Here is a 15,885-nt window from a genome sequence, read left to right on the forward strand (position 1 = left end):
GTTAAAATTCAGGGACTAATAACTATCGACTACGTGGCCTATAAGCTCGTAAAGATAAAACGGCATATTAGCAGGCACCCTTATATAGTAGTAACCTACGTAGTGGAATAGTGGGCGATTAATTCCACGGATTTTAAATAAACGTCCAATGGGGATTCATGGCTTATATTTTTCACCGACCGTTATAGGGGCTTTACAGCCACCTACGTTATAAAGAGTAAACTAGTAGCGGATATCCTCGTAATAGTCAAGGAATTCCTCGTCTAGGTAGACCGTTAATTAGGCTATAAGGTACGTGCTTTCGAAGCTAATAATAAGCCAACTCAATCTCACGATATCACCTAATTCCTACGCTAAGAGGGCATCTTTTTAAAGGCATCTACTACCGATACTCAAACGCAGAATAGGTGTGCAGAATATACTACTATTATAGTAATCTTAAAAGGTCGTGCGATAAATATCTACGTAAAACTACTGCCGTTTATACAGCCTAAGGCTATTTCCACGGCTACGTACGTCTATAACCGCACGGCACGAAGGCCGTATAATGATAAGAATTAGAAAACACTATATAAGGATCTTTTTAATAGAATGCCGATTTTATTATATCTTTAAGCCTATGGTTATAAGGCATACATAATAACTAAGGAGGGTTTATAGCTACGTAGTCTATTACTTACCTCTTTACTAGTAACCCCGCCGTCGGTTATAGCGCTAATAGTAGCCGTTATATAAGGAAATCGTGATATCTTTACGGTTACGGCTATAGGGTTCCGGGATAAAGGAATACGGTGCTGCCATACGCCTATAGCTACGTTTATAGGGCTTCTATTATATAGAGGAGCGCGACTAATTTAGTAAAGAAATAGCTAGTAAAGAGATAGCTAAGTAGCTACGTTTAATACTAGCCGCCACGCCTTAAATATACGCAGCTTAGATAGGATTCCGCTTACTAAATTACGGTTAAAAAGGACTACTCCTATAACGCTATAGCGGCGTTTATCATTATTACTCAAATTTATAGCCCCGATAATAGTCTCAGGAAACATACCCCTAATAGTAACCTTAGGAAGCACCGCCCCGGCGGCCTCGAAGATCTATTATAACGATCTCCCTCGTCCTCCGAAAAGCCCTCGCGATATACTCTTATACCCTTCCGGCCACCTATTCTGACAGGTATAAGAAGACTACCTATAGAGCCACGAAGAGATAGGGTTATAGATACGGGTGCCGGCGTCCGTAAAAGATAGAAAGTAGGTTCTAAACTCGATATAGGTAATAATATATGAAGTCGATAAGTATGGATTTTTATATAAATATAAAGAAAGGCTAGTAGTACGAGGAGATTTGTAATATTCATCCTCCCCGAAGGAGACGTATAAACCTATATTAGCCCGACGGTTATTGCGCGCATTAATAGTAATCGCTGCCTGTTTTAACTATACGCTATTATAATTCGATATTATTAACGCGTTTATATATGCGCCCCTCCCCCACGATATCTTTATATACCCGCCCCCAGGCTTTCTAGCCCTAGAACTTATTTATACCTTTAAAAGGCGTTAAATAGACTTAAAGAGTCCTTATTATTTTAGTAAAAGCACTTTTTGGCTGTCCTATTGGCGGACGGTTTCTAAATAGTGCGATAAGAACCGTGTTAGTTTCTACGTCGGGGTTTAATCCTGTTTTTCTATGTAAATGATATCGTTATTACGTATAAGGAATAATATAAGGCTTAGATAAAGCAGGCTATTAATAGCCTATAACGCCACTTTTTTTTTAAATGTAATACGTGTATATAGCCCTAAAGCTATAGCACGAGTCTATTAAGGAGACTAATTCTATAACGAGTATCTAGTTATTTATATAACCTGTATATAAAAGTAAAGAATATACGAAGCAGAATTATTAGTCCGGGACTTGTCCTTAAGTGGTGGTGCGCGCTCCCCGAAGTTCCCTAGGCTCCAGGGTTCGATCGCAGGTATATATATGGGTGCGCTTAATTACGCGTGGTAGGTACGTACCTTCCCCCCCTAAGAAGGGTACGTATCGGAGGCAGTATAGTTCCACTTATTAGCGCGTAAGCTGATAGATATCTCCCCGAATAAGCGGGGACCCCTATAACGTGCAGGAGCTCCGGGTACGTCGCGCGGCGAATTAAAGAATTTGCGCGCGTGATTAAGAGGAGTAGGATATCAAATAAAGCATAGTCAAAATCGTTACAAAATAGGTTAAATTTAATTTAGGCAATTATATATAATTATAACTATCTTAGACCGTGAGGGAAACGCTACCACCGTATTTTATATAGTGTAGATTCTGTAAGCGTCTACCCGGATTATACTCTTAGTAATCCGGTCTATTACGTAACCGAAAAGACTATAGTCTATTCTATATACCCCCTAATCGCCCTAAATGTTAGTCAAGCGATTAAAGCTATTCGTAATCGGCAGATAATCCAGCTATATAATATATTCGCTATAGCCGCCCTTAAATTTATCCTCCAGGCCCTCTAAATATTCTATCCGGACTTCCTCTAGCTATTTCTGCTATAACCGTTCCCGTATATCTATCACGCCTACCTAGGACCTGAATATCTTAAATTTCTCGCCGTGTAACGCCTTCGTTAATCCGTCTACCACTATTTCCGCGCTTATAACGTACGTTACGAGCATTTACCCTTATTTCTTTACTTAACGTAACAAGTAGCCGTGGATCTTAATATAGCGGAGGCGCGTTATTAACGTGCTAATCTCTTAATTAACGAATCGAATCGTTTAGTTATTATCGTATAAGATCCTTAATTCCGGATCGTTAAATTCTACTCCTATACTAAGTAATAAGCGTTATATAGAGATACCCTCTTTTACACCTTATACTAACGCTAATAGCTCTACTTCCGTTATTAACGTCGTGACCGTATACTACTTATTAGCGCGCCACGCAATTACACCGCTAAATAAGCGTATCACGTATGCTTAACTACTCTTGTAATTAAGGGTATTATTGGTAAATAAGGCGTTAGTATAGATTATAATAGTATCGCTACCCCTTAGTTCTAATATAAACGATTAGCTATTAATTAGATAAAGGATTAGATAATCGGCGGCCTTATAGTAGATAGGCCCTGCATTAACGTTAAACCGGTATAGCCTAGATACTATAAACGCGATATTAGGCCGCGATATCACTACTACGTATAGTATAGATCCTATCTTCCGTTAATAGCTTTTAACGTCCGTCGAGGTCCCTAAATAGGGTAGTAATTCTACGATCTTAATTAGGTGCGTTAGGCGATAGTTACTACTATACTTACTATTACTCTTTAGCTTTAATAAGCGTTCTAACTTAGTACCGTAATCGCGTTATAATAGCTAGATTTTACGGGCGACGCGGTCGCGGATAACCTTAATACTAAGGAACTATTATAGAGGATCGCTACCATATAGGTTATAATAGCATTATAGGTTATTAATAGCCTACTCTATCTACGCCTTATAATATTTCTTATAAGTAATAACGATATCGTTAACGTAGAAGAACAGGATTAAACCGCGGCGTAGAAAATAACACGGTTCTTACGGTATTATCTAGAATCCGTGCGCTAAAAGGATAGCCGAAAAGTGCTTTTACTAAAGTAGCGGGGACTCCTTAAGTCTATATAACGCCTTTTTCAGATATAGACGACTCCTAGGGGCTAGAAAGCCTAGCGGCGGGTATATAAAGATATTATAGGGGAGGGGCGCGTATATAAACGCGTTTATAATGTTATATTATAATAGCATGAAGTCAAAACGGGCGGCGATAGCTATTAACGCGCGGAATGACTATCCGGCTAGCCTTACTGCGTATATCTCCTTAAGCGAGGATTAATACTACTAATCTCCTCGTACTATAAGCCTTACCTTATATTTATATAGAAATCTATACTTATCGAACTTATATATTATTACCTATATCGAATTAAGAACCTAATATCTTTCTACTACGGACGCCGGCACTCGTATCTATAACCCTATCTCCTCGTGGCTCCGTAGGTGGTCTTCTTATACCTATCGGAATAGGTGGCCGTAAGGGTGCGAGGGTATATCGCGAGGGTTCTTCGGAGGAGGAGGAAAGTCTTTACGGTGGATCTTTACGGCCGCCGGGGTAACCGCTAAAGCACCCGCTAACGTAACCGCCGGGGTTATATTTCCCGAGATAGCCTCCCGGGATATACTTCCGGTAGCTACCGCCAGGGCTATAGATTCGCAGGGTATTATTAAGCGTCGCTATAACGCTATAGGTATAGACCTTTTTAACTATAATTTAGTTAGCGGAGTCCTATTTAATATATATATATTAGGGGCGTAGCGGCTAGTATTAAACGTAGTAACCTAATAGTCTCTTTTCTAGCTATCTCCTTACCGAATTAGTTACGCTCCTTTATTTAATAGGAGCCCTATAGCCGTATCTATAGGGGTATCGTAGCACCGTATTCCGTTATCCTAGAACCCTATAGCCGTAGGGGTATCACGGTTTTCTAATATAACGGCTACTATTAGCGCTATGACTAATAGCGGGGTTACTAATAGAGTAGAAAGTAGTGGATTAGGCGGATATAAACGGTAATCAGGCGCTACACCGGCTAAATTATACTATTTATAACCTAAATCTTATCCTGATTAACTTAAGATAGGCTCCTCTACCCCTCTACGGCCGGGTATTACGGACTATAACCTTAACGGTAAAGCCGTTAAGGAAGGGGATCCAGGGGCGTTTATCCCCGGATCTAATAATTTAAAAGAAGCAGTTATAAAAGGGGGGGGGGTCCTTAGCTTATATATCTGTAAATAGCCGTGAATCTCTAGCCCTCTCCTACTTAATCTAACTAATTAGGTCTTCTAATTACTCCTCGGTTAATTAATAGAGGTTATCCTTAAAAGCATTAATATCGCCGTTAAAAAAGGCACGTTCGTTAAAATCTATATCGCGCGTGCGAATAACGCGGTAGTAGCGCCGGCCTAGCACTAAGATACGGAAGATATTAGTGGAATCGTAGCCGATAAGTTAGCCGATATAAGCGCGGGGAGCGATACGATTTAATAGCTTATTCGCGCCTCTTTAGGCGTTCTTTATTATCGCGTACGCCTTATAGCCGTAAGCTCGAAGATATAATAAAATCGGCTTCCTTCTAAAGAGAACCTCGTATAGCGTTTTCGAATCCTTATTATTATACTGCCTTCGTAGCGTCCGGTTATAGAGGTACGTAGCCGTAGGAATAGCCTTGGACTATATAAACAGCGGTAGTTTTACGTGGATATTTATCGCACGACCCTTTAAAATAACCACGGCAGTGACGCGTCTACCACCCCTATTCTACGCTTAAGTATCGGTAGTAGATATATCTAAAAGCATACCCTTATCATGTAGGAATTAGGTGATATCGTAGAATTAAGTTAGCTCGTTATTAGATTCGAAAAGGCGCACCTTATAGCCTAATTAACGGTCCACCTAGGCGAGGAATTCCTTAATTATTATAAGGATATACACTACTAGCTTACTCTTTATAATATAGGTGGCCGTAAACCCACTATAACGGTCGGTGAAAAATATAAACCGCGAGTCCCCGTTAGACGTTGGGTTAAAATCCGTAAAATTAATCGCCCACCGCTCCCCTATATAAGCAGGTACGGTATAAAGGCGCCTACTAATATACCGTTTAATCTTTATAAGCTCGTAGGCCTTATAGTTAATAGTTATTAGTCCCTTTATTTTAACCCCCTACGTCTACTCTTCTAGGTGCGTAAGCGGTTTAGGGCCAGAGTCGTAGATACTATAAGATACCCCCCATAGTGCGTAAATAGCGTATCGTCGATTTATAGATAGCTTTTCGGGTAGAAGAAAAGCCTAGAAAAGCAGCCGCAGATTAGTTAGAGGGCACGTATTTAATAACGGTTTAATCGAAGCGGTGACTTAGGTAGTACAGTATAGATCTATCGGAACGCCGAATACAGTTATTTAGTGGCTTCTAATCCTACTAGTATCCTCGAAGACGTAGGCGTTAGTTAGAGATTAAATTAGAGGCAAAATCCTCGTAGTATACAATATTTAATAGCCTGAATTCAAGGCCTCCTATTAGCCCGTTTAATCCCACGGTCACGTTACCGTAACCTTTAATAGGCAGGGACGAACTACCGACTACTATATAGTCCCCCTGCGTAGCGGGTATAAAATCAGAAAAACGGGAAAAATCGTTAAAGATATAAATAGTGGCGCCGGAATTAAGGATAGCAGAGGTTCGAAGAGGGTAACTAGCAGTAGTACCCGCTATAAAGGTAGTAGCGTAGGAGACGCCGCTACGGACGATGCTATAGTCGAGTCACGCTTCTTTAAGCTATACAGAGTCCCGGCTTATATCCTTCTTTATCTTCTTTACGGTGTATAATTCTTCCACTTCCGCGCGTAGCGCAGGGTCGTTTTTAAGGATCTATTAGACGGTTATTTTAGTGCTCTCGAAGGGCGTCTACTCGTTATATACTATATCCGGGAATAGATAGAAGCAGGCATTAATATCGTGGCTAGGCATAGCGCACACGCGGTAGATCTACCCTCTCTATAAAGGAGATTAGCGGTGTTTAGAAGAGGAACGGTTAGTTAAAGCAGCTAAAGGTATAGCTATAGATACCGCAGTAGTAGGATTCTTAGCTTTATTCTTTCTATAGCCGCCCTTCTTACGGGGCTTAGCCATGGCCTCTAAGGTATCTTTACCCTTTTCGCTTCCGGTATGTAGTGCAGGGAATACTATAGCGTGGTGGCTACCGCGTTTCCCTTAGTCTTTAAGTCTAGTATTAATATACTTCTAGCCAAGGGTATAAAGGTCTTCGGGTATAACTACCTAATTATCTATAAGGTGACCCGCGGTCTTAGTCTAATCGCGGCTAGTATAGGGGCGTATACTTCTAAAGAAATCTATAACCTATATATACGTAACGCGCTTCGAACCGGTATATTTATAGCTTTATAGTAGTAGCTACCACTTATCTAACCACTCCCCGAGCTTTTTAAGGCTATTCGTAGGATAACGAGTATACTCGATATACTCTTCGTGGGTATCGGTTTAGCGGGTAGCCAGGTACTAATCCGTATCGCGTTTAACGGCTTCGTACACCTCGCGAGGTATACCTCCTTATAGCAGTTATCTACGGCTTTAGTCGATAGTATTAACCTATTAGGTTAGTATAGCGTTAATCCCCTTTAGGTAGCTATCGTATTACGCTTATAGGATCTACCAGCGCGCGATTTCGACGTCGTACGCCTTTTAGCCGGCGTCCGTAAGGTTACTTAATTAAGACATTAGTATCTTAATAACGCGCCTTCGCTACGTTAATATCTATGGCTACTAGTTATGTTAAGTAAAGAAATAAGGGTAAATACTCGTAATATACGCTATAAGCGCGGAAATAGTGGTAGATAGGCTAACAAAGACGTTATACGACGAGAAATGTAAGATATTTAGGTCCTAGGTAGGCGTGATAGATATATGGGAACAGTTATAGTAAAAATAGCTAGAGGAAGTCCGGATAGAGTATTTAGAGGAACCAGAGAATAAATTTAAGGGCGGCTATAGCGAAGAGATTATATAGGTTATATACCTATTATATCTGCCGGTTACAAATAGCTTTAATCGTCTAACTAATATTTAGAGTAATTCGGAGGTATATCGAATTACGTAAACGGGCCGGATTACTAAGATTATAATCCGGGTAGATACTTACAGAGTCTGCACTATATAAAATACGGTAGCAGCGATTCCTTAACGATCCGACATAGTTAGAAGGAGAGATAATTACCTTAATTAATTTTGACCTATTTTATGACGATTTTGACTACGCTTCATCTGACACACCCAATAAGGTGGCTAAACCATCTGACAATTTGTGTTCTGACAGGTGTCGAGGTTAGGGATGGCTAGAAGTTGTCGACATGTTCGCTTACTGCATATATGTTTCTCGTCTCCCTCCTTAATCCATTGCCTAATTTCTTACCTTGCTCCATTGTCGAACATTGATCATCTACACATTACCATCTATCGCTAGACCATCCCCTGCAAAGGACGTTGGTCGCGGCATCGCTACGTTCAGGTTGAGCGATACATTGCCCTTCGTGGGCTGGCATCCCTAGGCTGCTCCATTCCAGTCCCCCTGCCTCTCAGCGACCGCATATGCCATCTAGCACCTAGAACCAGCCCCGTCTTCCGACCTCGCGATCCTGCTGTTTACACAGTTCCCTCCCCGTGATACCAGCAATAATCCCATAGTGTTTCTTGTTCAGATCCAGACATGGGGCATGCATCTCCCAACATCACTGTACGTCCCTCACTGGGCGATCATCTTCCTCCAGGCCAATACATCGATTCCCAGGGTGCACATGCCCAACAGGCGCACCACTAGGGAATCCTGAATATTTCAAGATGCTAATTCTCCTATTCGATGGCTAGTCTCAAAGACCCTTCTCCCCTTACCGTCTGCCTTCCAGACACGCAGCGCGGGAGAGACTGCCTGCGAACTATAGCTTTTCCCACTGTGCCACTGAACACCCAGAAGACCGCCTTCGAAGGAAGACACCGAACGGCACGATCGATGGGGGCTATGAGGGATCACCAGCACAACTTTCCCATGGGCCTCCGTCTTTCAAACACGTGATACTGCAAGCGACATCTCCTTCTCCTCCTACCCGGGTTGACCCATCTTTGTCTGTCGGCGAGTCTAGCAAGCTCTCAACGCTTAATCCGCCACTTCTTGTCAGCACGCAGCCACGTCAAGTTGAGGCCGTTAATATCACACAATGTTGGTCAACTTCTCAGAACTCGGCATCACTTCGTCCTGCCTTCCCTGGTTCATATGCTGTGCATGAAAGATCGACGGCGAAGAAAACATCCGGCGTCAATCGAATCAACGCTACACATACGAGTGCGAGTGGTTATCCCCGACCACAAGACAGTACTTATACCACCCGGGCCGTTGACTCGACCACCTGGGCCATGGAGCAGCGCGACTTTGTCGCGACTTCGTCTCAGAAACACGCATTGCCCCCTCGATGGCATGACCAACCATACACTCAGCCGCCCCTCGTTTTCCCTTCATCTCCGTTCACCCAAAGTGCTGACATATCTGGTTCCTCTCCACGCTCTGTGACTACCCCAATCACTTTTAGCGGCTACGGTAGCAGCCTCGGGTCTCATTACCATTCCCCGCTTCTTTATCATGAATCTTTTACAATACAACCCGTTATCCCCCCTCCCGAACAAGTATCACCGTCCTGGTTAAGAGAAAGGGCTCTGCTCCAGGCGCACGGTGCCTATAGTGATCTGCTCGCCCATCTTCACCAGACCCGGCAGTCCCAGCAACCGACCTTGGGTATAGGTCCGAGTTCTAGGTTGCTTGTATATCCCAAACCCCCGAGGCATCCGATCGTCGCCCCTAGCATCCCGCTCCAGCATGCTAGTCCCATAAACCCCAGCTCCTTAGGGAGTGGATTTGCGGCTGTCTTCCCGTCCGCGCAGCCTTCTCAGTTTGGTTCCTTGACTGATGTCGCTGGCTGGGACGCTAACCAGGCGACGAACTCGGAGAAGGGCGCTTTCCCCTACGCCAACACACTCCCAGTGTTTCCGCATTGTCCTTCGCCTGCTGCGACCCGCAATGTCTCACCCTTGCCCCTAGCCAAGGCATCCTTGGTATTGTTAACACGCCTGTGTGAAGAGAGTGAGTGGAAATGGATCCATGGCATGATGCTTGGTGGATGTCTACAATACAGCCTCGATCGTTGCGAAGATGCTCTCGAATGGTTTACTAGAGTTGTCGAACTTGATCCCAAGTAAGTGTGTCGATTGTCCGTTATACGTGTGGGCTGAGCTCACCACCCCCGCAGTCATGTCGGGGCTTTGTTTAACATTGGCGCTACCTTTTACGGCCTCAACTGCCTCGCGGAGGCCGAGGCATACTGGCTTAAAGCCATTAAAGTCCAACCGCACTTCTTGGAAGGTGCTGAACATCTTGTGGGCTTGCTCTATAAACGAAAACGTCGCGAGGCGGTCGAGGTCATTGAACACGTCCAGCAGTCCCTGAAGATGTCCGAACTCTTGTCAGGACATCTAACCCCACAGGACATTACCATGAATCCGCATGGGTTTGGTTCCAGTGGCTACACGATAGCAGGGAGTGATAATGGCCGAATGTTGGCCCTTGTTCACGCAAAAGGCACAATCCTTTACAGTCTACACGACATCGAGGGTGCGCTAGAAGCCTTTGAAGAGGCCATCTTGATAAGCACTGGGAGGCAAATTGATTCCATGCAGAGCCTCATTCGAAGAATTCAGCTAGTGCTATCTCCCTGGCACGGTGCTCTATCGAATGCAGAGGCTACGCAACCCCTACTCCTGCCACCAGAGAAGGCTGAACATACGGCAAGACTCGTCTTTCCGAATGACGCCGTCTTGCCAGGGCTTCGCTTCGTTCCAGATGGTCCTCCAAAACGAATAGCTGTCCAAACCACGAGCAACTGTCTGCTCTCACTTGCCAAGATTTTCCAGGATGCCTTGTCGAGCGGATCTGCCAACCCAGCCCATCAAAGACGAGCCTCTGGGATTGGAGACATACTTGCGCTCTATTACTTGTCGCTATCTTTACAAGCAAGCCCGTCAACAGCGAACAATGTCGGCATTCTTCTAGCGAGCCTTCAGCTGTCATCACCTGTCCCCTCACGATCCAACGCACCAGGGATGGAGCGACAATCTAGGATACCTGGAATCCCGCCTGGCAGCGCTCATGCGCTTGCCCTGTCATATTACAACTATGGACTATTGTTGGATCCCAAACATGTCCATATCCACACAAATTTAGGAAGCTTGCTTAAAGACGTCGGATACTTGGACCTAGCTATCCGAATGTACGAACAAGCCGTCTCGTGTGATGGAAATTTCGACATAGCCTTGACCAACCTCGCCAACGCCATCAAGGATCGGGGCCGCATTGGGGACGCTATCAATTACTACAGGCGAGCAGTCAGCGCGAGTCCCGACTTCGCTGAAGCTGTCTGTGGTTTGTCGACAGCTTTGAATTCGGTCTGTGATTGGAGGGGGCGGGGTGGCGTAGTCTTTGATCTCGAGAAATACGATCGTTGGCACGTCGACGAAGACGGCAACTTGGTGGATGCCCAAACTCAGCCTCAAGGAAGCGGTCTTATGAAGAGAGTCGTCGACATTGTGCAACGACAACTGGATGAGGCGGCTTGTTGGGGTTCTGGTGTCCTGCGGGAAGATACGATACCTGTGATAACGTCATATCTGCGACAGGCGAGCCCTGTGGTCGAGCAACGGCCGGTCGAGTATGCTTCTAAGCTGAGGCTATGGGCGCGACAGAGGTGGGAGGGCTCTCGCGTGCTGCGTCTGGTAGAACGATGCACGAAGGCAACGATGCGCCGCTGGTACTGTGATAAGTATCTGTCCGGCTCAGAGAGGCCATCCGGCTACAAGCGCCCTACCTTGCCGTCTAGTCTGGTGGTTCCCCCTGCTCCGACCCTTCTCCCCTTCCACACCTTCACCTACCCTCTCACAGCCAAGGACACTCGAATGATTGCTCAACGGAATGCCGATAGAATCTCTTGCTCCACACTGCGCTCCTCTTGGCTACCTGGCTCAGTGTATCCGCCTCCATCTCCGCCTTCGCCGCACCTGAATGTCGGTTATATATCTTCCGACTTTAATAACCACCCCCTTGCCCATCTGTGAGTTGTCCAGGAAAGACGTCCACTCCCGTCCAGTTTGGTGACTAATGTTCCATCGGTCCAGCATGCAATCAGTGTTTGGGTTTCATGATACGGCAAAAGTAAAGGCCTTCTGTTATGCTACGACGGCGAGTGACATGTCTGTCCACCGTTTGCAAATTGAGCGTGAGGCGCCTGTGTTCCATGATGTGAGCAGCTGGCACCCCGAACGCACGATAAACCAGATCACCAAGGACGGTATACATATCCTTGTGAATCTCAATGGTTATACTAGGGGTGCTCGGAACGACATTTTTGCGGCAAGACCCGCTCCCATCCAGATGTCGTTTATGGGATTTGCCGGAACGCTGGGAGCGGAATGGTGCGATTACATTCTTGCTGATCAAACTGCCGTTCCTCCGGGGACCCTGCGGCCTTGCCGGGGGAATCTTGGAGTCGAAGATCTTTTTGATGATCAGATGGAAGATCCTGACTGGTTTTATTCGGAGAACATCGTCTTCTGTCGCGACACATTCTTCTGTTGCGACCACGCTCAGTCCAGTGACCCAGAGGAGCGTCGTATATCCTGGGAGGAGGAGCAAAGAAGACGATGGGAAATGCGGAAGCAACTGTTCCCTCGTCTCCCCGACAATGCCATCATATTGGGCAACTTCAATCAGTTGTATAAGGTAAGGCATTAAGATGCAACACTCCTCGGCGGCACACGGCCCACTAACGGCCATTTTCTATATGAAACAAAAAAAAAGATTGACCCAAGTACATTCCGTACCTGGCTACGCATCCTGTCACAGGTGCCGAAAGCGGTCCTCTGGCTTCTGCGATTCCCGGAATTGGGAGAACCGAACCTGAAGAGAACTGCTCGGGCATGGGCGGGGCCCGAGGTAGCCAACCGCATCATCTTCACAGATGTTGCACCGAAGAGTCAGCACATATCCCGTACGAGGGTGTGCGACCTCTTCCTTGACACGCTCGAGTGTAACGCTCATACCACGGCAGCCGATGTCCTGTGGTCCAGTACCCCTCTACTGACTTTACCGAGATACCCGTACAAAATGTGCTCACGCATGGCTGCTTCCATTCTCAGGGGAGCTCTGCCCAAGGATGACGAAGGTCATCAGGCCGTTGAAGAGCTCGTTGCCTCTAACGAGAAGGAATACGAACAAATGGCAATACGGTTGGCGGACAGCCTTACATACCAAACCAGCAATGGCTGTGCCCGTGGAGTCGGTCGTCTGGCTGACCTCCGCAAGTTGTTATGGGAAAACAAGTGGACTTGCGCTCTTTTTGATACTCGGAGATGGGTCAACGACCTGGAAGAAGCCTACCAGGAGGCGTGGCGAAGGTGGGTTGCAGGCGAAAGTGGTGACATTTACTTGTGAGAACTCAGCGACGTGGCGGCAAGGCGTCTTCAAGTTCCCATTTTCTTGTTACAGGGACTTCTCAAGCACAGGCTTGCTTGACGACGGACATGCATGTCTTGTCCCCTTAATAGATGAACCAGATCAGATGTGAATCCATCTACAATACAAATGTGCCGCTGCATAAGTACTAAACTAATCAAGGCCCCGTTTATGGCAAGAGCCACATCGTGAGTGTTGCCAGAGTGGCTCAGGCTAGTCACGTAAGGGGTCACGTGATAACCACTAGCCACTAAGGGTAAGCTATAGATCCGGAGGAGGATATCACGCATAGTATAAATATAAGTATAGCCTAGCTTATCCTAGCTTTATATATTATCAGATTATATATATGCACTTAATATCTATAGGTAGTAGTAACTATCGTTTTTTCGATTCGATACTAAGGAGAGGCGTATTAACGATTATACCTTTTATTAACTAGTTAACGCTCGCTATACTAAGATTAGCGCGAGCCAGGTAAAAGCTAAGTTAGTCCGATAACGCTATAAGGCCCTATCCTACTATTAATAGCGCCGTGATATAGGTAGGTAACGTGATTAAGACATAATAACTCCTCCGATACTATATTACCAAAGCTAAATCCTACTATAAGATCCTCCTAAATAATAAGATAGTCTTATAGTAATGTTATAGGTATACTGTGAGGAGTGATAGGTAACTGCTAAACGATATAGGGTTTAGTTAGGGACTAGTAGGAACTAAAGAGGGGGTATCGTCATAAGACTATTCGTTTAGTCTCTTTCTATAGACTCTAGGAACTATAGAAGACACTCCCTTCTTTATACCTACCTAAGGTCTTCTAACTAAGTAGGTGGCGAGAGGCCTCCTTAGGACTAAGTTTAGGTATAAGCTAGCTCCTAAGCTAACTAGCTTATTAGATCTAAGCTAGCTTTTAAGCTAACTAGCTTCCTAGACCTTAACGCGGTATATCTTTAACGGTCTAACCTAACTACAATCCCCGTATCTATATATAAGTCTAGTACTAGTCCTATAATAATATATAAGTCTAGTACTGGTCCTATAATAATATATAAGTCTAGTACTAGTCCTATAATAATATATAAGCACTATATATTCTGATAATATACCCCTCTCTACAAATACTCCTATCCTTAGGAGCGTAAGTACGTATAGTTAAAGAGGGATTAGTTATCTAGTAAAGGAAGCCTATATTATTACGAAACTCTTTAGGATAACCGTCTTTATTTAAACCGGGCTCTTTCTTCCTACTTAGAGTACTCGAGGAAAATAATAAGCGTTCGCCTTTAAACCGTAGATATAACTATATCTAACTAAGACGTTATTTAGGTATCAAGGTCCTAAGGGTAGTATAATTGGTTTAAAGAGTAAAGTAAAAAAGAATCTATAAATAACTATTATATAAATAAATAATATACTTAAAATATCTTTAAAGTAAGTATATAAAGAGATTGCCTATAGTGTTACTGTTAACTACCACGGTTTTTATTGTAGTAGGAATAAAAGAATATTAGAGGTGTAATAGTAGGTGTAATATATCGTGGTAATAGATATAAGGAAGGTATATATAGTTTTTTAGGGTTAGTTAACCTTTTACTATAGTAATACTAATAATATTCACTGTTTTCTCGTATAACCTTCTCTTAATATTTTTCTTTCCTAACCTAATATATATTTAGAGCTCTCGTACTATAGGTAAGTGGCTTTCTATATCTTTCGTCGAAGATGACTAAGTAATAAAGGGTAGTCTTTATTTATAATATTAAAAACGTTCCAATACTAAAGCGCCGCCGCCCTTTATTATTATATCTTATAATCTGAATAATAACTAGTTAGCGCTTATTATAGAGTATTTAGAAAATCTCCGCTAGGAGAATATAGCGTTACGGCTAGTATTAGGCTAGTATAATAGTATTACTAATAATAATAATAATACTCCTGCTAACGTAGTTAACTAGGGTAATAGCCCTATTATTAAGCTATTATCGGGTAGCGAGTACGCTTTTAGTGCGTATAAAGAGAATAATACTAATAATATTATTATAATTAACGATAATTCCTTCAAGGGCTTCTCCGAGGGGGAGGGTAGTAAAGTGGTTATAGTTAACCACGGGGAGGAAAAGGAGGATAAGGATAATACGGACCCGGATAGGGTTAATAATATTAATAAGGATAAGGATATAGCTAATACCTATAAAGGCGATAACGAGCTATAGGAGGATACTACGCGCACGGTTAAGGAGGACGTGGAGGGTACCTACCTCCGCGCTCTTTATAACCGTTATACGTGGTATTTCCTCTATTTTAAGTTGGACGGTAATCGCGACTATATTATCTTTAGCGCCTATAGGGAGGCGTATACTATTAACTTATATAAATACGAGTATTACTAAAGTAATAGCTCTTAGGATTACGTAAAGGTAAGTAATTATAGCCCCTTCCTAATAAGCTACTCCGTGGATCACTAATAGAATTCTAGATAACTCTTAAGGCTAAGCTACTAGGTAAGCGTATATAGCGTCGCCTAATTAAAGCTAATAAGCGCGGCTACTATACTAAATACGTAGCTTATAAGTAAACCCTAGTCCTTAGGAGAGTGTATTTTACTAACTTAATAATAGGCCGAGCTTAAGGAGCTATAGGTTTTACTGGGTAAGGCTAAAAGCGGGTATTAGGCCTAAAATTATTATAGCTTTAATAAGGCTCTTATAGTCCGCTATCA

At 43.8% G+C, this 15,885-nt stretch overlaps 1 protein-coding gene across 1 annotated transcript; it reads left to right on the forward strand.

Moving 5' to 3' along the window:
- The first annotated feature begins 7,902 nt into the window (after positions 1–7,902).
- On the forward strand, positions 7,903–13,304 carry SODALDRAFT_332286 (hypothetical protein). Its single transcript, XM_028611668.1, has 5 exons — positions 7,903–8,348; positions 8,480–9,855; positions 9,910–11,763; positions 11,828–12,431; positions 12,510–13,304. Exons 1-5 carry the CDS (start codon positions 8,322–8,324, stop codon positions 13,140–13,142), a joined length of 4,494 nt encoding a protein of 1,497 aa, XP_028467931.1. The 5' UTR covers positions 7,903–8,321; the 3' UTR covers positions 13,143–13,304.
- The last annotated feature ends 2,581 nt before the right edge of the window (positions 13,305–15,885 follow it).

The sequence above is a fragment of the Sodiomyces alkalinus genome (genome assembly GCF_003711515.1).
Source record: "Sodiomyces alkalinus F11 unplaced genomic scaffold SODALscaffold_3, whole genome shotgun sequence".
In the NCBI taxonomy this organism is placed as follows: Eukaryota; Fungi; Ascomycota; class Sordariomycetes; order Glomerellales; family Plectosphaerellaceae; genus Sodiomyces; species Sodiomyces alkalinus.

What these genes read in the sequence shown, in the direction of transcription:
- SODALDRAFT_332286 (XM_028611668.1), top strand. Translation starts at nt 8,322, where the DNA reads ATGGGGCATGCATCTCCCAACATCACT. An exon ending in GTTGTCGAACTTGATCCCAA is followed by an intron (nt 9,856 to 9,909) that starts GTAAGTGTGTCG and finishes CCACCCCCGCAG; the next exon opens with TCATGTCGGGGCTTTGTTTA. An exon ending in ACTTCAATCAGTTGTATAAG is followed by an intron (nt 12,432 to 12,509) that starts GTAAGGCATTAA and finishes ACAAAAAAAAAG; the next exon opens with ATTGACCCAAGTACATTCCG.